Below are 25,186 nucleotides of genomic sequence, written 5' to 3' on the forward strand. Positions count from 1 at the left end.
GGCCGAAACGTCGTGAGAATTATTTTATTATGTTTTATTTGTATTATTTTATTATTTCCATTCTACGTGACTTTACCGAAAGAACCAAGAAGAAGTGTTTATTTATTTATTATTATGATCATTTATGCTTGGGCACCACTGCGTTATGACAGTCAAAGATACCTTACGTAGCAAGGTCACGCCCACACGTGTCGATCAATGCCCGGAGGCAACGCGCAAATTCACCGTCGCCCCGGTGCAGCCGAGGCCCAGCACCGCTTCCTGTGAATCACCACCACCACCGAAGCTGGAGCCCCCCCCCCACACTGCCTGTCAATCACCCACGTGGGCCACGCCTACCCGTATCAACCAAAAACAAACGGAGCTCCGCCTACGGGCTGTCAATCAGCCGCAATGACCACGCCCGCAAATATCAACCAACCAAACCGAGGCTCCGCCCACAGTCTGTCAATCACCCGCGCCGGGACACGCCCACCCGTATCACAACCAACACATCCGGGGCTCCGCCCACCGCCTGTCAATCACTCGCGCAGGGACACGCCCACCCGTATCATAACCAACACATCCGGAGCTCCGCCCACCGCCTGTCAATCACTCGCGCCGGGCCACGCCCACCCATATCACAACCAACACATCCGGGGCTCCGCCCACCGCCTGTCAATCACACGCGCGGGCCACGCCCACCCGCGAAGTGAGTCACGGCGGGCACCGCCATTTTGAGGGTCAAGTGAACAGATTTGATGCTGGATTGGCCGGAGTTGGTTTCGGCTCTCGCTTTGCTTCGTTACGACCGCTACGACTGCCTGCCACTGCTGCCGACGTAGCACCTTCGCCACCTGTTGCGGAGTCACGGGCCACGCGGTGCCGAGTTTTGTGAGCGGAGTCGACCGGCGCTAGCTCGCTCGCTCGGTGTGGTGGTGGCGGGGGGGGGGAGACTCCGCCCGCCCATGAGAGCCACGGGGCCGCGGGGGCGGCCAGGCGAGACGGGGGGCTGAGGCCGGCCACGGCTCCTCGCGCTGTCTCTCTCTCTGTCTCTCAGTCTCCACTTGTGTATCTTTTCGTTTCGTCAACACAACTTACAAAGTTTCCCCCGTCGTCGCTGCCGCTGCTGCTGAAGTTTGGTGTCGCCGCTGCTGCTATTGGTGGTGGTGGTACAGGAGTTTGGAGGTGGTTGAGTTGAAGAGGTGTCAGAGGAGAAACGCGGAGTTTTCCCCGCTTGTATAACTGCTTTAGTTGAAGAATAAACAGGCGGGGGCAGAACGGGATTTTTATTTTGCCAGCACGAGTGTTCGAAGACGGCGGCAGCAGCGAGCAACATAAACTAGAACATACGACGAGCAACAAGTAGGGGAAATCAGAAGCGGAAGGAGTGGAGGGGAGAGGGTCTGTGTCGCTCCTCCTGGGCCTTCGTCGTCGTCACCATCGTCGTTCTCTTCGTTGGTGTTATCGTTATCGTCGTTATCATGGCTGCCAACCCCAGGAAATTCGCGGAGAAGATCGCCCTGCACACGCAAAAGCAGGCTGAGGAGACTGCCGCCTTTGAAGAGGTGATGCGAGAGATCACCTACAAGAGAGCCGTGAGTGACACATCAGACACGAGAGAGAGCACACAGCCCTCACCCCGACTTCAACTAAATCTTCACCCCGACTTTAACCCTTACACCGACTCCAACCCTGACTCCAACCCTAACCCCGACTCCAACCCTAACCCCGACTCCAGCCCTAACCTTAACTCTCACCCTAACCCCGACTCCAGCCCTAACCCTGACTCTCACCCTAACCCTGACTCCAACCCTAACCCCGACTCCAACCCTAACCCCGACTCCAACCCTAACCCCGACTCCAACCCTAACACCGACTCCAACCCTAACACCGACTCCAACCCTAACACCGACTCCAACCCTAACACCGACTCCAACCCTAACCCTGACTCCAACCCTAACCCTGACTGCAACCCTAACCCTGACTCCAACCCTAACCCTGACTCCAACCCTAACCCTGACTCCAGCCCTAACCCTGACTCCAACCCTAACCCTGACTCTCACCCTAACCCTGACTCCAACCCTAACCCTGACTCCAACCCTAACCCTGACTCCAACCCTAACTCCAACCCTAACCCTGACTCCAACCCTAACCCTGACTCCAACCCTCACCCTGACTCCAACCCTAATCCTGACTCCAACCCTAACCCTGACTCCAGCCCTAACCCTGACTTCAACCCTTGCCCTGACTCCAGCCCTAACCCTGACTCCAGCCCTAACCCCGACTCCAACCCTAACCCCGACTCCAACCCTAACCCCGACTCCAACCCTAACCCCGACTCCAACCCTAACTCCGACTCCAACCCTAACCCCGACTCTCACCCTAACCCTGACTCCAACCCTAATCCTGACTCTCACCCTAACCCTGACTCCAACCCTAACCCCGACTCCAACCCTAACCCTGACTCCAACCCTAACCCCGACTCTCACCCTAACCCTGACTCCAACCCTAACCCCGACTCTCACCCTAACCCTGACTCCAACCCTAACCCCGACTCCAACCCTAACCCCGACTCCAACCCTAACCCCGACTCCAACCCTAACCACGACTCCAACCCTAACCCCGACTCCAATCCTACTCCCCCTACTAAAACCCCAACTAACCCCAGCCCCTACTCAAAACCTAACCCTCGCTCTAACCCCTACTCACACTTTGCACTTAATCCCACCCCAACCCTGACATTAACCCTACTCTAATCCTGACCCGAACCTTGATTCCAACCCTAATTTAAACTGACCCAAACCCCAACTGAAACGCTAACCCTAAACCAAACCCTTGCCCCATCTCAAACCCTAATTGCATAACTACCAGAAAACTACATCACAAGCACAAACCCTAACCTTGACCACAATTTCAATTCAAACGCTGACTACATCACTAACTCGCACGCTCACCCTGACAACATTACTAACCCAAACTCTAAATCCAACCACAACTCTTAACCCTAACACCAACCCCGACCTTAGCCCGAACAACAAAAAACTAATACCCACTGATCCAACTAAGACCCCGACTCAAAAGAGTTCAACACTGACTCCAACCTCGACTATAACAGTAATCAAATCAATAAAATAAAAGTAGTTTAAAGAATCGATGCAAACCCAGAACTCCGTCTCCATCCCTCATCCTAACGCCCAGTGCTCTTGGTACCAACCCTCATGGCAATCCCGACTATAACAATTACAATAACCCACACCCCCCCCCCCTAATTCCGAATACAACCCAAAGCCGTAACAGACCCCGGCGACTATTTTTTTCACCACCTCGCTTGACCTGTGACCCCAGGTCCAACCCTGACCCCTATGAGCAGCGTGGGAAACGTGGCCTCATTGAGGACTAACTCCCCTCTCTCCTCCACCCACCCCCAACCCCTTCGCTCTTGGTCGTCAGACATTTGGCCCGAACCATGACATTATTGTTGATGTCCCCTTGAAGCTGTTTGCGGTTATGCGGTTTATGATGAATCCCGTGTTGTTATTGTTGACGATATTGTTAATTGGGATTATGATTATCTTGTTGTTGGCCCTTAACGATGCCGTGTGGTAGTAGAAGATGCTCTTGATCTCGTTATTGGTGACGATGCTGTTAATTTTGATTGTGTTCATGATGGTGACTGACGATGCTGCAGGTCCTCTTGTCCGTGATACTCGTGATAGTGATGCTTATGATGATGATAATGCTGGTGATTATGCTGTTGGGGCTTGTTGATGATTACGCTGTTGATCTCGTAGTGCCAGATGGCCTTGCGGCGTTAAAGAAGTGGCGGCGTGTGTCGGACTGATAACGGAACAGTGTTGAAGCACGCTTGCTTGCTTGTTTGCTGCTCTGGATTTGGTTAGGTGGGAGACCGTTTTGTTTATGAGACGTGAAAGACCATCGCCATGAAATAGGAATCTGGGAGAGGGGACAGGGGGTGAAATTAGAAAAAAAACTATGCACTGTAAACGACAAGGAACCCGAGGTATTTCAGAATGCTGCAGATTAAGCTACCCAGGCACATTTGTTAATCGTGGATACTCGCTTTTAAATCACAAACTGTGTGTGCATGCACACGTTAACAGCGTCATGAACTAATGATACTTGATTAAAACATGTTCAAGCAATGTTTTTGTCCATTAATGTGGCTCTGAAGTTTGACACCGGTGAATGTGTGTTGTCTGTCCCTAAAGATGCAGTACAAGTCTCGCCAACTGCAGCTGGTTCAAAGCCGTAGCCAGTACTACGGCGGATCCCTGCCAAATGTCAATCAAATGGTGAACAATCCCGAGCTTCAGGTACGATGGTCACTTTGCTTAGGATATAACTATGTAAGGAATTGTTTTAGGCACACAGATGTGAACTATACCTGTGCGTATCAAACATACTACGTAAATATACTTGTGGGAGGTGGAATGGCAATATCCACACTGTCTAGTGAGGCCTCAAAGAACAGTCGTAAAAGCGTCTTTGTTTGTTCAAAGGTAAAATCAAACGTCATCTGCCAAAGTGTGGCAATCTGTTCATGGCTTCTTTTTTCTTTAACACTGACTTGTGAGAAGTTTAGCCATTGTTGCCAAGCCTTCGCTGGTATAATAAAAAGGTTGCCCATTTGTTGAGCATGTGTGGAGTGGCACTTTTGTACTCTCCATGCAAAAGAAAATACCAGTTTTAGAGGATTTTGTTCGAATGAAACATTATACTCTTCTGCTTGTCGGTTCAATGTAATTGCTGTACACTAAGTTTGAGTAGTTTAAATAACTTTTAGCACTGGGTAACAAGTCTTATACAAGCCATTGGAAATATTTAGAATATGCTGAGATCCTAATTAAGAGGAGCAGTTGACAATGCAAAACTGACACAAGGGATGTTTTGTTTATTTCAAAGCAGTGGTTAAGACTGGCTGACCCAACAAATCATTTGTCCTTATGAATGATTTGTAGGCAAGGTTTGATGTCGTGCACTGTGCTGTCTGCACAAAGGTCCTCCTACCGATGAGACCGTGTTGGGCTCTAGGTATCAGTGATACTTTAAGCAACATTTACACACACACGAGTTGAATAATACACTTTAAGAGCACTGCAGGCTGCTTTGTAAGTCTTTCTGCCCTCGGGCTCTTGTCACTGAAACCTGCCCTCATTTTTGGAGGGGTTTTGACCAGAGTTTTTTTTTACAGTAATCAGGAAAGGCATGACTTAAGCATTTTTGGTTTCAATTTACAAGCAAAGTACAGTGAACAGTTCCAAAGTTGTTGACAAACTTGACAATGCATAGAATGTGGCTAACTTGTCTGCACGTGTTTTATTGCGAATATCAAGTTCCAACCATTGTCAGCATTTTCTTTGTGTTATTTTAGTGTTTAATAGACATCAAATGAATTTGGGCTTTATTATAAAATGTTACCCATCCAGTGTTTCCTTGATTGTATCATGTTTGCTGAGTTTGCTTAACCGACCTGTTGTATATACAGCCAAGCTATTTCGTGTGATTTGAAAAATGGCCATTGTCTGAAACATTACCAATTATATATTTTCAATTGTTGTGTTGGTTATATTTTGAGGGTTTATTTGTTATGAAAAATGTAGAACCTGGAAATACATTTACTGTCCACATTACCTTCTACCCTCTTAATTATGAGTATAAAACATGTATCAATTACTGTCATATAAAAGGGAAGTATTGGATTTCATGATGGTGTCAAGTCAACACATTACCAGAGAACAAATTTGCAATTTACATTAATCACAAGTTTTCACTAATCAAATATTAACAATTTATTGTAATGGTATTTTGGATAAGGGATTTAAATGTAAGTCATTTTTATTCAACATCTTTTCATACATGTTTTAATGAGATATTTTTCACAAATTTGTTCTTGCAATTTTGTAGCACAGCTCCATTTACGGGATGGGATGCACGTCACTTTAAAATTGGGAAACATGTAAAACCTTTGTCATTTGTTACTGGTGTATGGGTGTTGGAAACTGCCGTATGTCATGATAAAAAAAATACACAATCCATTTGTCACTCTGCTTCTGGATAGTCTCCATACATCTATGCCAGTCATGGGGGTTGTTTTGCCATACTTCACCCTGCTGGTCAGAGTTGGATCCCAGGACTAGTTAAAATATAACTCGTCACATCATCGTAGCTACGGCCAGGAATTGAATTCGCGTTACTGGTTACATTTTTCAGTGTGTTAACCAATGTGCCAGTGCTGCACATCATTAAAATATTAAGTATTATTTTACTGGAGCCTAAGTCCACCAGCTAGAAATTATTATTAAAGTATGTTTTATTCTTGTGAAGGCTGTTATGCGATTTCTTTATAAAACAGATGTTTTTGTAATCTAAATATTAATAACTGTTAACATAATTTCTATAAAAAAAACATTCCGAACATTATTCAAAAAGGAAGTTTTTACAAAACAAATTATGAAGTTGTGTTTGATGTATGGTCAAATCTGGAAATGTATGTTCTGGACCAGGAAATTACATTTTGGTAATCTGCAAGATTGGATACAAGTGCTTAGGACTGTTTGACACTGATAAATTAATGCTTAATAAATAAAAACTTAATTTGTCGATTTTAAATAATTAAAAGCATGTATACGTGATGATCATGGTATACGTGATCTTGAAGCCGTCATTTAAAAGAAATGGTGTGAACTGAATTTAGCAAAGGCATTGAAGATTATTCTGCGACAAAGACCTTTTTTTTAACAAGACATTGGCAGCTAAATTTTCGGTTGCTCGTTGTTTTGTAGGGACAGTTTTATCCTGCAATCGACGCAAACAGGGCTGCAACAAGACATCACGGATTGGTGGACCGTCCCAGCCGGGCTCGCCTTATGTCCCCTCATCGGCGACAGTTCCCTCTGGACAAACATGCGCGACAAATATCCTTTTACCAACGTCAAGATTCTGTCAGCTGTGTGCATTGTCTTTCCATTTTTGTTATGTTCTGTCCCCGCAACCCAATTTTGTTCAATGTAAGCTCGGCTTCTCTCACCAAGAAAGGAAGGTAGAAAATCCTCTTTAATCTGTGTTCAATAATGGATTTTCATTTGTTAATTTAATATTTAATATCTATGTTAGTGTTTCTGCGTCATTAATTCCACAGTTAAAGGCTTAGCAGTCTGGGGGTAGGCATAAGCTGCTGATGTGACTGGTGTTTAAAAAGTGTGTGGTTTATTTTGCCTATGCTTTTCTGGATTTCATTATAATTGATAATACATTATTGATGTTACTAGCAACATTTAATGTAAGTTTTATATTTTTATCTAGTTATAACTTGAGTCAATATAATAGCCATTTTTTCCATTAAAGTATTGGAACAAAACATTGTATATGGCCTGTAGAAGTGCCTACCATGTGCAGTTTAATTTCGGTGAAGTAAATAACTTATAGGTAAATAAGTGGCAGCAATTTAAGTGCATTATAATGGCTAGTACTTGGAAATAGCTTATAGCATGGCATTCTACCATGTAGTGGTATAAGTATTGTCCTTTGAGGTCTTGTGAGGTGCCAACTATTTGGTAATTCTGTAAAATACTTTTATTATTCCTTATTTCCATGCACATATGATTTCAGTCTAACCGTGAAGCAAATATGAAAATTACTAGAATAATAAAAATTGCTTAATAGAATATTTCTGAAATTGTCCTGGCGGAGCAGAAGCAATTCAAGATGATGTTTTCATCAGGGAATAGGTTTTGGTTAGACTCACTTCAAGGGAATGTATGCCAATTCTGCCTGTCTTTTAAATGAGCAACAAAAAGCCTTGGATCTTTCGTTACAGGCAATTTTGGCTTGATCTGGTTTTCCGGGAATTGCTTTTAGAATCTAAAGCAGCTTTTTGGCAGTCGCGTCTTGCCGTGCAGTGACAGCATTTGATGGTCTGTTGCAAGAAGGAGCTACCAGTATTTCTCTGTGCATCTTCATAAGTACCGCACTAATTCTTGTATAAATGAGATCCAATGGAAATGATTACATAACAGCTTTGTCTTTCTTTTGTATTTAAATATTATTTTGGTCCTTTTAGCCTGAAACTCTTGGCTCGCGTAGAATGATGCAACTTAAGCCTAGGGACTGCTTATAACTGTAAACTCTTTTCATGCTGCCCACTGCACTCGCACTCATTAAATATTAAACGCTTCCAAAGGTTACATAGTAAAATGGCCTTTGCTTTGCTGGAACCTTCTTAAAATCATTACATAGTACTGTCTGTGTAAGATGCTGTGCAATCGCCATTTTGCTGAATATTCCTGTGACTTGTATATCAACACAGTTTCATAAACAGTGAATAGCAAGATCCCCAATAGTATTTGCCTATTAGTCATGTATCTTGTTGGAATGCTCGTCTACCATTTGGCCATGAGGGATGAAATCAGAATGAGAGTTTTCCCTTTGTTAAAACAATAGACGAATATTTTCCAGGCAATATTGGAAATGTGTTACATTACCGAAAGAACCAAACAGTAATGTGTTACATTGTTTAGACAATTAAAATGTGTTTCTGTCTCATGTTTAATCGAACATACATCCATCTTTTAAGACGTGCAAGTTTGTTGATGATTCACAGTTGTCGACATTTGCTTATGTACTAAGTTAATGTTAAGTGTGTTCTTCATTTGGTCGTGTGTTTAGGTTTGGGTTAGCTGTAGTACAGTATTGTAAATATTAGTGAAATGGCATGCTGTGGCATATTTGGATATTCTAAAGACATGTGCCCTTTTGATGTTTCGATCTTGAATCGTCTACTCTGTCGTTATGCATGCTTTATGTATGTTTCAAGGAAAATATAAACAATTTTCACTAAACGGAGTAAGATGAGTGGACTTTTTGACCAGCAGGACTTTATTTCCATGTTTTTTTTACTTTCTGTAAATTTATACAGTACAGTACTGTATTTTTGGGCAGCTGTTTCCCGCTTACTTTTGGCAGGAAAAAGTATTAGCTTTAACTTTAAAGGCTTTTTAATATTTTTGCCCAAAAACCCATGAAAAATTCACTTTATATCAGTTCTTGAAAATGCTGTTTTATGTTTACAAAAATTCTATGCAAATATAATTTATTAACAAATTCGTAGAATATAAATTGACAAGACTTGGTACTCTGTGTACGTGTTTAAACGGTTGTGTTTGGATAACATACAGGTACACTGCAGACTAGTGAAATAAAAATGGAAAACTTTTGTCAGGATCCACATGTCAATGAGCCTTGTAAATTATGCTTTGTAGTAAGCCATTGCGGCATTCTCATTGGGCTATCTTGAGCTGGGTGCGTGTTTGTGCCTCACACACAGATTGTTTGCCATTTGAATATGGTCTCCCCATTGCACAGCGGTCTGGACATGGCTGGATCTTGTAGATAAGCCTTCTCCCACCCACCACCCCCCCAAAAATATCCCCTTTGCACACAGCTTTCATTCTCAACGTTGTTGTCCACTTTGCTCTTTTGTGAAAATTACAGTACGCCATAAAGCGGTGTATGCAAAAATAGAAAAAAACTTTTCGTATAATTTGCTCCGGACCTTTTTCTGTTCATGCTGCCAATGTCCTTAATGTGACTTTTTATGTCAAAGCCTGTTTATAGATTGCGTATTCCTTGACCTTGATTTTTACATCGACAGTTCGCCATATGGCTCAGTTTATCTGTCCCCACCACCAGACACGTCCAGCTGGAGGAGGTAAGCACGTTTCACATTTTCCCAATGTACCCTTCATATGTAAATACGTAAGAAGTGACTTGGAACAAACGGTACTATGTTGATAATTGCTTTGGTTATTTTAAAATTGGGGGTATTTTACAATTTTTTGTTGTTGAAGATATCGCGTTTAATAGAAAAAATAATGCATAAGAGAGACGTGAATGAAAATTCTGACAAAAAGTTTCCATTCGGGGATGAATAGATGCATGGTTTCATGAATAAACGCTCGTTCCAAAGGCTGCAATAATGTCATGCATGCAAAGTTACTTGCCAGTTCTGTTATGCCAGATGTTTTTTCCACTTCACTGTAAAACCCTAGTGCTCTTTGAATTACTGTACTGAAATGTGAAAATGTAGCAAATATGACCTACTTAAAAGCATATTTAATCTTACGGCAACCTTTGTTTTCATGCATCATTTTTAGCACACCCCACGTTAGAGCACTCAACTGTCGCCATTTCTTCCTGAAATGATCCAAGAGTCTTGAATATTTTTTAGGTTTTTTTATTTAAAAGAATGGTTAAAAGATTATATATTCTTCAGGTTTTTTTGCTACGCTAGTCTATATATGCTTAGTATTTGCTTGTTCAAGGTTTTAAATTATAACAAAGCTAGTGTTAAAATAAATAAACAAATGTCATACAAAATATTTGTGTCGTTGAAATAGACGAATGAAAACGCTTTCAAGGATCACTAATATAATGTTCTACATTTGTCCCACTCGTTAACAGACCACATGATATGTGAATCTCTTTTTTTTATTAAGGACCCCATCCCTTCATCTTGTTCAGTTATATTTAAAGTATTTTTGGAAACGTTCATTTACTGTAATAATTTAATTTGGTGTAATAGCTATATATAATTAATACCTCTGAAAACTATTTTTTTAAGATGAGAATTTACAGATGTCATACATAAGTAGCCATTATCCTTCATAGTTAGTATAAGTAGAATCCCCTAAACCAGACTAATTGTAGACCTTAAAAGAGCATGACGATCTGTTGCATCAAAATTAGCAGAACCTATGTACCAATACTTACACAAATGAAATGACTCATTCAGGGAATTATACCTTGGTCATTGTTCTATTTACAAAAGGAGAGAGCCTGAATCACAAACCTCTTAGCCTCTTACCACAAATTTATAAACTGTTCTCAAAGATCATAGAGAGTCAAATGTTGGTCAGTTTAGAAACCAGCCAAAATGAAATTTCAAAGCAATATACCAATGTGCACAGATAAGAAAGTTCCAATCAGTTCATCTTTCCTTCTGTGACGTGTATCATAAAAGTGAACATTGATACACATTTTTTTAAACAACAGCTGAAAAGCCGATACAAGTTGAAAGTAGAAGCATGGAAAGCTGTTACATAGAGAATTATGATGAGAGATAGAAGTGGAAATACCAGAGAACAAACACAAAGTAATATAGACATCTTATTGCAAAAAAAAGTAAGTCTGCTTCGGCAAGTTGCATTGCCGTCGGGGATTTTATCTGATAGACAAGACTGAAGAACGGCATCCAAGGTAGAGAATATGCCTGAGAGGATGTGACCATCTCTGAGATGAAGTGATGAGATCAGCTTGTACACGGGGAGAGAGGTAGATTGTGGCAATGCAGGACCGTGAGAGATGGCAACGACATGGGCATGGACAATTGCTGATGGTAATGATTAATAAAAAGATTGCCTGTCACTTAAACTGAAGTTTATTTAGCGAAATAGAAGTCAGCAGCAACTAACATTCTTCTCTAACCTTTTGATTGCTTGTGTTTAAAGCATTCATTACATACCTGTCTCAGTGTTGGATATCGTGTTAAACGTATGCACGATTAATACACATCCACGATATTTTAACCTTAGGCTGTCATAAAATGAACTTCTTTCGCACCGTACGTAGCCAAATGTGCTAATTGGAGATTTCGGGGAAGGAGAACAAACTAAACACAAAGTAGTTCGAAAGAAATTCGTTTTCAATGTAGTGGCTTCCTAATATCGGAAGGAAGAGCATTCCAGACGGCCGCAGAACGGCATCTGAAAGCACGTGAAGCAGTCGCCGTCTTTGTTCGATGGCTAGCCAAAGCCTCTGTGATAGACATGCTGTTTTAATGGTTACATTCTACAGGCAATAGGCATAAAAAATTCACGGCGGTGTCCTGCCAGGCCCGCCCTTCCTTTTTCCCTTTGCACGCAATTTCCTTTCGTCACCTCAGTTTCCCTGCCCCTCTCTTGTTGGCCCATGCTTGTCCCTGTGTTTATGCTTTGGCTGCGGGGCCTTGCCGTTTGCAATCGCATCTGCCTGTGTCACTGCAGCATATTTCTTGATTTTTCTTTTTAGCCCTCAGACCTTTGTGACTGCAAGTAGCACAGCAATGCAAACTACTTTTGTGAACGATGGCATTTAGTGTACATTCATTGGCATCCATTATACGTAAACTATTTTATAAAATCGCAAAAATGCTTCGGCTTGCAAACGGCATTTGTCCGATTGCCTGTGAAAGCCCGCAAAGGTTGCACGAACATGCCTGAACATTTTTTGTGACGTTGCTGTCATATGACAGTGCGCAAGGCATTTTCTTGCTGTTGAAAGAAATATTTACCAGCAATGCGGGCTGCTCAATTAAAATATTTGCTCGTATGTTTCGTGTACATTTTAATTGCGCAATATTGGCGTTGGATGTGCCAGACGTAGCTTTTGTGTACAGTTAACTGCGTTGCATGGTTTGGTGCCATACAAAGTTCAACAACTTGTACTTTACAACAAAAACGAAATCACAAGTCAAGTCTTGTGAAATGTGACGGACTATATGTATAGTTTCATACTGTCCATTTTGAAAAGAAATACAGTTGTAAACACTTGCAAGTAAATGTGGTATTTGTGGTCATTGATTTTTGTCTTTTATTTCCCCCCCTCATCTTTTACACATACTGTACTAACATTTCAGCCAAAGAGCCTAATGACTATCTTGTTCATAAAGCATTTTCATTTGAAATCACATTAAGTTGGAAATTCAGTGCTGCCATCCATCATGATATCTTAAGTGACTATCTGCTTGTATACTTCTGTACTGAGGGCTTTGCGTTCCCTCCCCCATCTGTCGTCTTAATTTTGGATCAGCAGCATGACCGATGTTGGTGTATTTGCACACACACACACACTGTTGTGTCCTGCATTTGGGTTAAGAGCAATAAATTGTGCAAATAAAGTGGGACGGCCATGGTTGCCGAGCAACCAGTAATGTGCTTAATCAACGTAAAAGGTAGAAAATGTGTTTTTAGTTTCATGCGTTCGCCCATAACGATGCTTTTTTGTATAAACGGCGCCTTCATGCTTATTTGTTGCCCTATTCTACACTTTATTGGTCGTGAACTTTCATCACAACGCCCAATAGAATTACATTTCCAGAGCTTATTTTTAGGAGAATAAAAAGCACCAAATGGCTGTTGATAAAGTACTTACATTTGTCGGGCTTCAGCGGTGATATATTACCCAATACACATCTAGGTTTTAAAGGGAGGGGTTGCATAATGTTAGTGCTAAACAAACTACGATTACATTTTGTTTGGTGCTGAGAAGGTCAATGGTGTAATACAGTTGTTAAAATACTATTGTGTGTATTCCAATATATTTGGTTCATGTCATTTTATAGCAAATATCCGCTTGTTCCATTCAAACATGATTGCTTGAAAAAAATTCCCCGATTTGATGCATGCAATGTAAAAAAACGCCAACTATACACATTCTATACAAAATACAGAATCGTTTACTCGTGAATCATCTGCAAGTATCCGGGTGTGGACTGCAATGTCTGTTCTAATGCACTGTCCCCATCTTGGCCCAAGTAGTTATTTGGCGTCGTTGTGAATAATCCAAGTAACAAAATAATATCACGGAGACTTTATCTCCTTCATAGATCTGTCCCTTCACTTGATAACGTATTTTATTTTAGGCTTCCCATCTAACCACAAGTCTTAATGGGGAGGAGCAGGGAGTGTTCAATTTCAGCAGCTTTGATTCAACACACAGTAGTGAGTCATCGGCAGAATCAAGCTAATGCTGACAAAGGGAAGATGCCAGCATTGGTTCAGGTGGTCCTGGCGTTATAGTTGCTATAACTTGTTTCTAAATGTAAACACTATTTGTACTGGATTATTTAAATAAAAACATTTGCTTTGTTTTTTCTTTCCCGCCTTCAAGGGGTCTGAACCCGTGCCGTAACTTCCCTGGCATGGACGAGAGTTTTGGATATAAACTGGGCTTTTCCTCAAGCCTCAACAGGTGAAAATACTTATTTTTGTATAAAACAGTGTCATTGCTTCATTATAACGTGGTTATAACCTAAGCATTAGCGCTCACTACTTTAACGTAAGGGGAATTAATGGCTTGTTGTGTTAACTTATCATTTGTGTAGCAAAAAAATCTCAGATTAATACCGACATTTTTAGCAATGCATTTTTTAAAACTTAAATCAGGATTGAGATGAACTAACTACACTTCCTTTAAAATGCATGATATATTCATGATGTGAAAAGTGACACTAAATGAATACAATGAGCTTTGTTATTGATGACCAAAATAGACAGCACACTGCCTGATATGAGGCTCTTATGAAATTTCACCCGTTCAATCATGACCTCGGATGAACTTATTCAAGGGGGATGTTTTGTATTGTTAACATTGCATTGTTAATTGACCTTTTAGTGCAAATTTCCGAACTGCTAAATATTTACAAGTTTAATGTAGCGTGACCAATTACAAAAACGTATCTTGTCAGATTTGACTGTGTATTGCTCATCTTAAGATGTGGATTTATTATTTTAAAGTACGGCTTTTTCTAATGATTAATCATGCTTATATTCTTCTTTCTCTAGGCATAACTCGGACTCTGCTCTACATGCCAGTGTGGTAAACACAAATCCTCAACATCAGTTTGTCGCACAAAATCCTGCTGGCTCCCAGCTAAACAGAAAAAATGGTAATTTTATACTTCTATTGTGGTCGTAGGAAGCATATGCCCTTGGTCACAATTGTTTATTTTCACGTATGTACGGTGAGACGAGTATTTTTTTATATGCTTGTAATGTTATCTTGTGTATGAACAAATTATGCATATTTTGACGCATGCAATGTGGTAATTTTTTTTAAAACACAACTAGCTCTTGTTAATGTAATATGATAATCTTGTTCATGAACAGGACATTAATTTCTCTTGTCACGTGAACATTTTGTTACATACACTTATGTTTGTAAACACATTTGTCAGAAGGCATACAAGGAATTCGAATGAGTTAAAAACAATTCGACTCGAGCTTATTTTTTGACTACGATTCATTGTGCCGTTTAATGGGATTCTCCCTGCAGCGTTCCAGCTGGATGTCCCCACAATACAAGAAGATCTGCTGAACCCAGATGACCCATCAATCTCCAAGCAGCCATGGGAAACCAGAAAGGTCTTTGCATGCTAAATCATTGTGTGGATACATTGAAAAGGCGGATGCTGTTCTTTAACGGTCTTGACCTCGGACACTTCAACACAACACAAGGTTTTTTTTCTTGTTTATTGCAGCCTGTGGCGACGTCATCATCGTCGTCGTCATCCTCGTCAAGACCGAAGTCCTGTGAAGTACCGGGAATCAAGTACGTCACATTGGCATTTTTAAGCAAAATGCACAAACGGAGAACCATTTAGTTACTCGAGCATTCATGAATACAGTTGGTTTGTAATGTACAATAAAATATCCGACAATAGTAGGAAATGAGATTGTAAAAAAAAACCCTGACTATTATGTGTTCCCTTCAAGGAAACACGATGCAGACTTGTTTTGTAACATTATGCCATCCTTTCTACTCCAACAAACTTTTTTTTCCCAGTGTGTGCCTTATGTAAATGATGATCTTGCCACCCTTCACACCTCATCCTTATTCTGTTCCCTCCTCTCACACGTGCCAGCATATCCCCGTCGCTGGAACAGGGCACGACAGCGAGGAGGAACGTACCATGCATCTCGTTGCCTCCAAACACGGGTGGCTCACTGCCGGACCTCACCAACATCCCGTCGTCGTCGCCGCTCGCCACTCCGCTTGACCCTGAAGAGCCCAACTCTTTTCCCAACATTAGTGGCGGGCGCAGCACCGGAAACTTGGCCACCAACCTCATGCACCTGGACATTGGCTCAGCGGCCCAGGGTGAGCTCACTGCTGATATATAATATATTTTTTAAACGTTACATGTTTATCATCCACCAGATGACATGGAGTAAGAATATTAGAAGATTGGTCGTAAAATAATATTGCCAAGTGTCGTGTTTCTTGGAAGTAAAATGTCCCATGGTAGTGTTTGTATTCGCAGGTATATTGTGTAATAGAGTTAAAGTAACATTTCGTGATTGATCATTTACTAAATACTAAAGTCACTTCTGTAAGTGCTGGCATAAGGCAGCAACTTTTTTTTAACAAAGGGAGTTACTGACAACCCCACTTTCACATTTGTTGGAAAAATAGATTTATTTGAAAAACATAACTTTTGTATGACTTGTGAATGTTTCATAGAGAGCGTTAATTTATTTTGTCGTTCATGCAGCTGCTGGCTCAGAAAGGAGAATGCATCAAATTGGCCCTCGGCAGAAACACAACAACTCTTATTTACCAGCACAGGAAGGTGTGCTTATGATGCAGAATGTCATGTTTTGTGTGCATAACAATTACACTTAATTAGGAAAAAAAGGTTACTGTTATTTTTATATTAATGTGAATAATACTTTTTGAACGGTTGTAATGATGACCGACACTTTCCAGGTACGGTGCCTTCGCCGCAGCTGACTCCCCTGCGCAGGCACAAACCGGTGAGCCCACTCACGCTCGAGCCACTCCCGCTGGACCTGGAGTCGAGGAGGACGCACCACATGCGGCAGCTGTCTCCGACGCGCTCCCCTGCCCTCTCGCCACTCTCAGAGGTGAGTTGTGCGCAGACAAAGTAACCAAAAAGCTTTGCCCATCATGGGTTTTCCCCATCTAGGATTTTCCCCTCGTGGATTTGACTTCGCTGGACCCTTCGTGGTTGACTGAAATTCTTATATGCGTCGTAAGTGTATACTGCTCACGATGATGCTGTCGCGGAAGAATACACAAGCCATCTTGTCTCCTTTTTGTATCCGCCCATCGCAGCTCCCAGTTCATGTACTTCCAGCATCTAGTGAGGCAGTGAGGTTCAGCTGCACAATTCTTTATTACTTTGACTGTTTATTTTGCAATGCCTCTAAAAAAATTAAGTGGTCCTGAATCTTGTGAAAAGAAGCAGAGAAAGGTGATGTCTCTTAGCGAGAATGGTGAATTACTCAATAGACGTTCGATAGGTGAGTGCTGCATCATCATTAACCTAATCTTTATTTTTAGGTTTACATTTACGTGTACAATACAGTACTGTACATGACAGTTTCATTCTATACATGTACTTTATAAGTCAATATTTAACACTATAGAAAATGTTTTATTTTATATTTAAATACTTAATGTTTGGGTTAATGCAGGGTAACATTAAACAAAAGGAGGGGGTGTCGTGTTACGAACCCGTGAACCATACCCTTGTTTTCCCATTTGCCTCTTGAATTTGCGGATCGGGGATTTTTGTCGATTGCGGCTATTTTCAAGAATGTAACCCCGCTATGGGCGAGGATTGCTGCGAGACTTGTTGAGCAGGTTTTATATACTGTGATTTGAGCCATAGTGCCACCTAGTGGACAATCACTCATTCTACTCATGACTGAATATTGGTGACCTCACTGATGATCTACTCCACTATGTGCACTGGGGCTTTTCTCTAACATTGGTGTACTGTCCTTCTGATTAAATTGACAGTATGATCTGTCCATCCTAGTTTCTGCCTACCTCCGATCCGTTATTTATTTCACTTTACATGCAATTATACAGGTAAAAACTGTATTTTTATTTTAAACTACAGACGCCTGGGTGTTTATATTTCGGAGTTTGCATATTAAAGTAGAATAGCATTTTAAAACCTTAATCGCTGTTTTATTGTGGGAATTTTTCCTCTTTATTTCTCAGGCTGTCGCACAGGACGCAGCAAACCTGGGGATGGATGACTCGCTGACGTCCTTCCCACTGTACCAGCCTCTGAACCCCAATCGGCAGCATCAGCAGCATCCATATCAGCAACAGCAGCAGCAGCACCACCACCATCATCATCAACAGCAACAACAGCAGCACCAACAACAGCAACACCAACAACAGCAGCACCAACAACAGCAGCACCAACAACAGCAGCACCAACAACAGCAACATCAGCAACATCAACAACTTCACCAGCAACAGCAGCAGCACCATCACCACCACCAGCAGCAGCAGTCGCAGCAACAACAGCAGCAGCCGCTGTCAGGAATGCCACCCTCATCCCAGCCTTTACAGCAACTGCAAATGTTGGAACAAAGCCTACAGCCGTCTCGCTCGCAGCAGCAGCCTCCGCAGCAGCAGCAATCACAGAACGCACAAGCGCCCCCGTCATCCATGCAGCAGGGCACGCAGCCACAACCACAAGGCATGATGCAGACTGCCCAGACACCAATGTCTCTGCATGAGTTGCAACAGATGCAGCCTCCTCAATCGCAGCAACTTGGCAACTCGGCACATCCGCTTCCCCAGTCGCACAGCCACCCAAACATGCCGAGCATGGATATGCCATCCAGCAGCGTAAGCGTCGCCATGCATCACATTCACTGTTTAGTGCTCAACTAGCATATTATAGTGTTTTTTTATGGTCATAACAAATGATGGACATTACCATGTTAATTATATGTAATTAATTATTTTGGCATGGATGCTGAAACAGTGCAAGTTTATTAAAACCCCCCACCCGTGCCCAACCGACAGTTTGAATTGGGAAACGACAAGTAGTCGATTGGCCACTGTGGAAGAGTAGCCCAAATACCCTCTAGATTATCTCTCTTGAGCTCTTTGGGGTACAGGCCCTTTCGCCAGTGGCAGCATGAGCAGCAATTTCAGGGCCGCACTTTTAACTTCTATCTCAAAAATTGTTAATCTCCTGTCAATAGATTGCATCATTGTTTATCTTCAACAAATATGTTTTTTTATGCTGCAGTAAAAAAACTGATTAAATGTTTTAAAAGTAATCCGTACATGTACAAAGGGAGGGCCTGCCCGTACTTTGGAGGTTATTTTACCGTACATCAGCATAGTGGTCAATTGCGGGTAGGTAAAGACAGCATAGTTGTGGGGGCACATAAGTACAGTACAACGACTATTTCAGCACTTCCCTCTGTTGCCCTGTAACCTATATCAAGCTTTTGTGCATGGTATCATTGTGCACGTCAATAATAATGCGTGTGTTTTGTAGGGCCCTATACGGCAGAAGAGGAACTCAAAATCTGCACAGTCTGTGAACTCTGTGCAGCCCACTAATGCAACTCCTTCATCTCCAGTCTCTACACAAGCAATCATCCATGGTAGTTTACCAAATGTAAGTCCTTTTTAAGTGTAGTTGTTGAATTGTGGTCTTGGGTGAAAATTCACACCAGCATTGTGACGATTTTTCCAATTAAAATTATTGTCATTACAATTTTAGTCATGTGAGCACAACTTAAGCCAAATGGAGCTCTCTAGTCAAGTAGTCAAGCAAAATGCGTTAATCATTACTTAAAATTGATTATATGATTTTTGTACTTGAAATTATTGGTTTCCTTTTCCAAAGAGCTGTGTATCTTTGCTCATGTCTGTGTTTTTTTTAGACATCAATGCTGAGTCTCTTCAATGACGGTTATGATCTTCCGTATTATCAAAGGCAGTCAAATTCGTCATTGCAGCAGGTAATGATCTAAATATTGCACATACACACATTACCAACTTTATTGTGAATGATTAACATCTTTGCATTGAGGCGTCACAATGTTTCTGTAATTTGCCTGCATGAATGGTATGGTAATGTTTCCTTTTTTTGTACCACAAGTCGGATCCGTTTGATTTGGGAAATGGATCGCTGGGGCTGCTGGGGATGAACAGCTGTGCCGACCTGGGTGGCAGTGGTCCGAGTTGGGCCAGCTTGCGCTACTCGCAGGCGGCCATGATGGGACTGGCCGGGAGTCATGGAAACCTGCTGGATTCACATCAGCGCAACAAGCACAACCTGATGTATTCCAACCATACGGACACCATCCCTGATATCATCCTCACTGGTGGGTGACGAGCTACACTTTAGCCTCTTTGTGTATTGCACTTTGTTCACATTCTGAATTGTTATGGTTTTTTTTGCGTTCGGTGAATGGTTAGACTTTTCAAGGTTACATTTTACGCCTTGCTCGTTTCCATTACATTTCTTAACCTACTGAAGTTTAAGGTTTCAGTTTTAAATAATGAAAACGAATCCAATGGCTGAACGAAATATTTTAGTTACACAAAGTTGACAAGTAAACAATCGCACTTGTGCTGCCTGTATAGTTGACAGACCTCGCCTGTTTAATGCTGGTTTGCAATCAGTCCCTGCAATTACGTTTTTTCTTCTGTATCACCGAGCTGCGCCGATGTGGCCCAAGAGGCGCCAGGTTTTTTTTTTCTCTTCAGCAGGAACCCAAGCCTGTGCCGCTGACGTTGCACGCATGATAGCTGAGTAGCTGGTAGATGATGGATATGACGAAAATGAGTAAACCCTGGCTTTGCTCAGCCTCGAGCCAGATTCAGATGTGTTTTTAAGCAGAGAGTTTCACAGTTTCGTCCTGGCTCGGCTTGTGGAAATAGCCAGTGGAAAACGCGTCCATACCATGATGGCCACGTGGTGGTGTGGCTCTGATTTGTCGATGGAAAAGGGATACAAGTGGCATGAATGGTGTGACTAATGGGCTAGCCAAGTAAATATGGATGTTATGAGCAAAGGGAGATAAAAAAATTTTTTTCCATTGCTGCTCAATCACATATACCCTTTAAATAACTCTACATTAATACTTGTTTCTGTGTTTTGTGTTGTGCAGAGGAATCTTTGTCTGGTGGCTACCCAAAGGACATGAGTGCCCTGGCAGGAGTGCCAGAGATGGTGTTCGACTCAGACCCACAACTGGAAGATTTTCGGATAGATCCAATCGCTTTGGACAGCATTAGCATGCTCAATGACCCAGACATGGTCCTTCCAGATCCGTCCATTGAAGACACCTTCAGGTTTTACAGAAGTTAAGGGCTCACTGTTGCAGTTTTGGGTGTGGTATGGAGACAGGACTTGAGCAAGACACGAGATCATCCTTAGCCCTTATTTGCAGGCTTTTTCTTGGAAAGTCTGATAAAATATATATATGTAACTTTTCTGTGAGCCTGCCTGCCATTACATCTGTTGCCAACTTCATGTTTAGTATATTCTTTGTTATGCCTAAACTGTTGCTGAACTGCAAAATTACGTCTATCTGTAAAGAATGTCTTTGTATTTATATTGTACATACAAGTTCGCAACACGCTCGTGGAGTTTTCTTTTTGACTCGTAGTTGCAAAAGAAGGATTACATATTTTGACCTGTGCAAGTTGCTAGAAAGATTTAACTTTTATATTTCTAAGGGACACTGTGCGGGCAATTTTGCAGCACTCTTCTATACGCTATAGCACTTAAGGGAATTTATTGTATTCTTTCACTTTAATACAGCCTGTACATTACATCTGGCGCATGTAAAAAAAAAAACGGCATGGGATTTTTTGTGCCTATTTTTTTAGTTCCTCTGACAATTCACTTTCTCTTTGTGCTTGCCTTTAATCCTGTAATCCGTAGCATTACACTGGAGACATTTGTAAGGCCAAAGCTTTGATGGACTTTAATGACTGTGCTAAAATGATTATTGACCTATCAACGCCACACATTCTTAAAACATTGCAGATTACAAGATATGCTCACAAATGCCCACAAGAAATCTACTAATATATAAACTTAAGAAAGGTAAAGAATGTATACTGGGCTTATTGGTTCGCATTTTGGAATGGAAATTATTAGACATGCATTCAGATGTGAGGAAGACACAAGTACCTTGGTGTGAAACTATGCACCATTTTAACAAGCCTAACATTACAACGGTTATCTTCAAAATAGCTTATAAACAATACTCATTTTGGTCTGACCTACTAATATCGAAGAAAAACAGTTGGTTACTTTTTCATGTTGATTTTATAATCATTCACTGTATGTATTTGACATGAACCGCTCTGGCAATTTACAACATTTTTTTGTGAATGCAACCTTTTGGCTTACAATTTAGCTTAATATGTACGACGTGGAAGTCTTGAGTACAGAACAGCGCACACCCATCTGGTACACAGATTTCTAAAAGTAGTGACTATATTGGCAAGTACATTCTTTGCTTGAGCTGCCATAGGTGAATTAAGGATGCGCTTATAAATGAGCAATTTGTAATTGCCAAAGCATATTCAGTCACAATGATGGCCATTTTTGTTTAAATCATGTTAACTCTTTAAAATAACAGAAATACAATTTTTATATATAAATACAAAACTATAGACAATTTATGTAATGCTTATTTTATATTACTGTGGCTAATTTTTTTTCTAACATGTACATACTTACGATATTTCTTGTACAAGTTGACCTATGTACCATTTTAGTGAAAAAGTTGCATTCATTTTTCGTGTTAAATGTTTTATTTCAATAGATTTTCCTTACCCGGTAAGAAAAAGGCATTCTTTTGTTATTTGATTTTTATCTTCATGTGCATCAGGATTATGCCCAGAAACAAATTGGTAGTGTATAGGCATTATGTGGTCATTTGTTACATTTTTTTTACAATATATTGTGAAGCTTGCTACAATGTCACAATTTCCATTTTTTAATTATCTTTTTACATTATAGAACAATAGACTAACTCCTTCTCAACCTATGCCTTACTTGGAGATATGTGTGAAGAGGGTACATATTTAGTTATGGATAAATAGAGGTGTAAAGTGGGCAGGATGGGGATGAGGGTGAATTTGAACGTGTATAGTGGAAAATAATGATCTAACGTTAAAAAGAGTTTTCTACTTCATTGAAAAATCTACCAATAAACATAGTATATATGTTGTATCTTGCTCTGCTTGATGTGAATGTTTATTTGCAATTGTAACCCGACCTTCATAAATGCCGTGCGTCAGAGTTGTGGAAAACCATCCCTGGGCCTATTCCTTTTCGTGGTTTCAGAAAAAATGACCAAGAGCGCCCTCTGTCATTTATTAGGCACACCAATGTACCTTGTCGGCAAACTTCATCGTGTGATATGCACAGTTATACTATGGTGCATGCAACAAGAAAACTGTCTCGAGTCATTTGACCTCATGATTTAGTGTGGGTGTTAGCATGACTAAAAACATTCCATCTTAAAAATCGCAGTCACTCTTCGCCATTCTAAATTGTCAGTTTTATTTTTCAGATTTTCTTTTCATGTAGGGCCTGCTTTGGATGTCTGACCATTTATTATTTCAGCATTTTGGAAGAAATGTGTTTTTGCTCTTTTCTTTGTTTTACTTTTACCATTTTGTCTTGGCAGCATTAGAAGCAGCAGCCCATTCAAAACTTGCAGATCATTGCAGTCCCCATCTGGTTATAAAATGGCCCAAATCTCATCAATTGACCTTGGGGTGGGGTGGGGGGTGCGCTTCACATGCCATCCTATAGAAACATGTTAGGTGGGTAACAGTCGAACAAATATGTTTTATTCCAAAGTTAGGTGTGAAACTAAGTTGTGATTTTTTTAATATGCAGTAACTGCACTTGAGAACCCAGTTAAATATTGCGTGAAGCCTGGATTAAAATCCAAACATCTCGACAGTGCTGGACACTCAGCTGCCTGCGGTGTGAGGAAACTTGCATCCCAAGGGAACTTGTGTACTCTACTGTACTTAAAACGGTCGAACACTCATTACCATGGAGGTGAGCGACTACTTGCTATACTGCCATCTGCTGGAAACTTCATTGCCGTACAAATTGTGAATCTCATGCACATGATGTTTTTGCCCAACCAATCCCACCCACCTCCAAAGCAACAATCCCTTGCAGTAACTCAAGATTTGACTTCTCAATAGCATGACTATTGCACGTGACAAAGAGTGTTGTCATCTCCCAGATAGTGGGGTATCGTTTCTGAAATAATCCATTTGAAAAGCCAATTTGGAAGCCTTTTTTCAAGATGGCTACGAGTGATTTCTATTTTCGCTGCAGATATTGACCAAGTTGTCAAGTTTGGATGGTTTAATTATACATTTCTATGTTTATGAGCATGCAGTAGCTATTTTTTTTTTCCACAAATTATCCGACCGATTGTATGCGTCACTAACAGGACAATGACAGCGGTGATAAGAGTGAATGTCATTGCACTAGGAGGGCATACGGGATACATCACTGCTGTGCACCTCAGCATGCGGTTCAGTATCGGCGAATGTATTTGTACTTAGCATGTAGCTATAATTTATTGTCCCAAATGCTACCTAATAAAGCCCAGTAATAGATAGCTGCACCTGAATCAGCAGGATGTGCCAGCATGGGGACAGCCAAACCCAGGATGACCGCTTAAGTTATCCAGGTGGTCTACAGATCGCACGGGACTTAAATGGTACTGGATAAATGATCAGGTTAGATGTCAGGCAAAGGCATGAGCAACCTCGCTATATCCCAAAGGTGAATGGCGGTATAAGGATAAACCCTTGGCCTTGAACTATCTAATCTCAATATCTCAAAATAGCCATTCAGATTTAACGTTCAATCTAAATGGAAAACCGACTGGAGCAAACGTGTCCTTTGTTTCCAGGACAATGGAGAACTCGAGTCACCACCAAGTTCCTCCTACAGTGCAAGTTACAACAGGCTCTCAAACTAGTATCTATTGAAACCGCTTCTAGCAGCAGCATAAACATTGAGAACTTTTTTTCGTCGTCTGCTTTTTTTGTGTGTGAAAAAGGCTTCGAATCTGCATTGAGACAAGCAGTGAACGTTGAAACTCCGTGGCAGACTAAATTCATGTGCAAGGGCTTTTCGTGATGGAAGGTTATTGGCAAAACTCTGGAGATGTGGCATCGGAGCTGAAATACCATTCTGTTTGGCAGAATTGTATAACGGAGAGAGTCCACCTTAACCATGAGAAGTAGTCGAGGCTTACTTGGCAAGGAAGTCCATCCACTATCATTTTCGGAAGTAGTCTCCTATATACCTGAGCTAAAAATCTTGCAAGTTTTAAAATAGAATACCAGGGTACGTCGTCATCATCACCCATGATCAATCCACAGCTGGATTAAGACCTTCCAAGCCACCGTCATCTTGTGATCCTGTGATGCAACCATCCACCAAGGACCTGCACACGAGCTGATTTCATACTGGTAGGAACAAAGTGAACCAGCCTACAATAGATTATATCGTCCGTCCGTCCGATGTCCGATTAGGTGTAGCAACATCGCCCCCTACTGCAAACACTTGGCAGGA

General features: G+C 41.4%; 1 protein-coding gene across 2 annotated transcripts; it reads left to right on the forward strand.

Annotated features, from left to right (window-relative positions):
- The first annotated feature begins 701 nt into the window (after positions 1-701).
- Positions 702-22,868, forward strand: LOC144955708 (CREB-regulated transcription coactivator 1-like). Of its 2 annotated transcripts, XM_078885859.1 has the most exons (16): positions 702-1,577; positions 4,212-4,316; positions 6,786-6,917; positions 9,645-9,709; positions 13,927-14,007; positions 14,601-14,704; positions 15,091-15,179; positions 15,296-15,366; positions 15,680-15,915; positions 16,310-16,387; positions 16,525-16,682; positions 17,791-18,432; positions 19,097-19,219; positions 19,488-19,565; positions 19,706-19,931; positions 20,721-22,867. In XM_078885859.1, the coding sequence occupies exons 1-16, from the start codon at positions 1,464-1,466 to the stop codon at positions 20,918-20,920; spliced, it is 2,502 nt and encodes an 833-aa protein (XP_078741985.1). In that variant the 5' UTR covers positions 702-1,463; the 3' UTR covers positions 20,921-22,867. The 2 variants fall into 2 exon arrangements, with proteins under 2 accessions (XP_078741985.1, XP_078741989.1); XM_078885863.1 differs by lacking the exon at positions 16,310-16,387 and having other exon boundaries at positions 20,721-22,868.
- The last annotated feature ends 2,318 nt before the right edge of the window (positions 22,869-25,186 follow it).

The sequence above is a fragment of the Lampetra fluviatilis genome, chromosome 3 (genome assembly GCF_964198595.1).
Source record: "Lampetra fluviatilis chromosome 3, kcLamFluv1.1, whole genome shotgun sequence".
NCBI lineage: Eukaryota > Metazoa > Chordata > Hyperoartia > Petromyzontiformes > Petromyzontidae > Lampetra > Lampetra fluviatilis.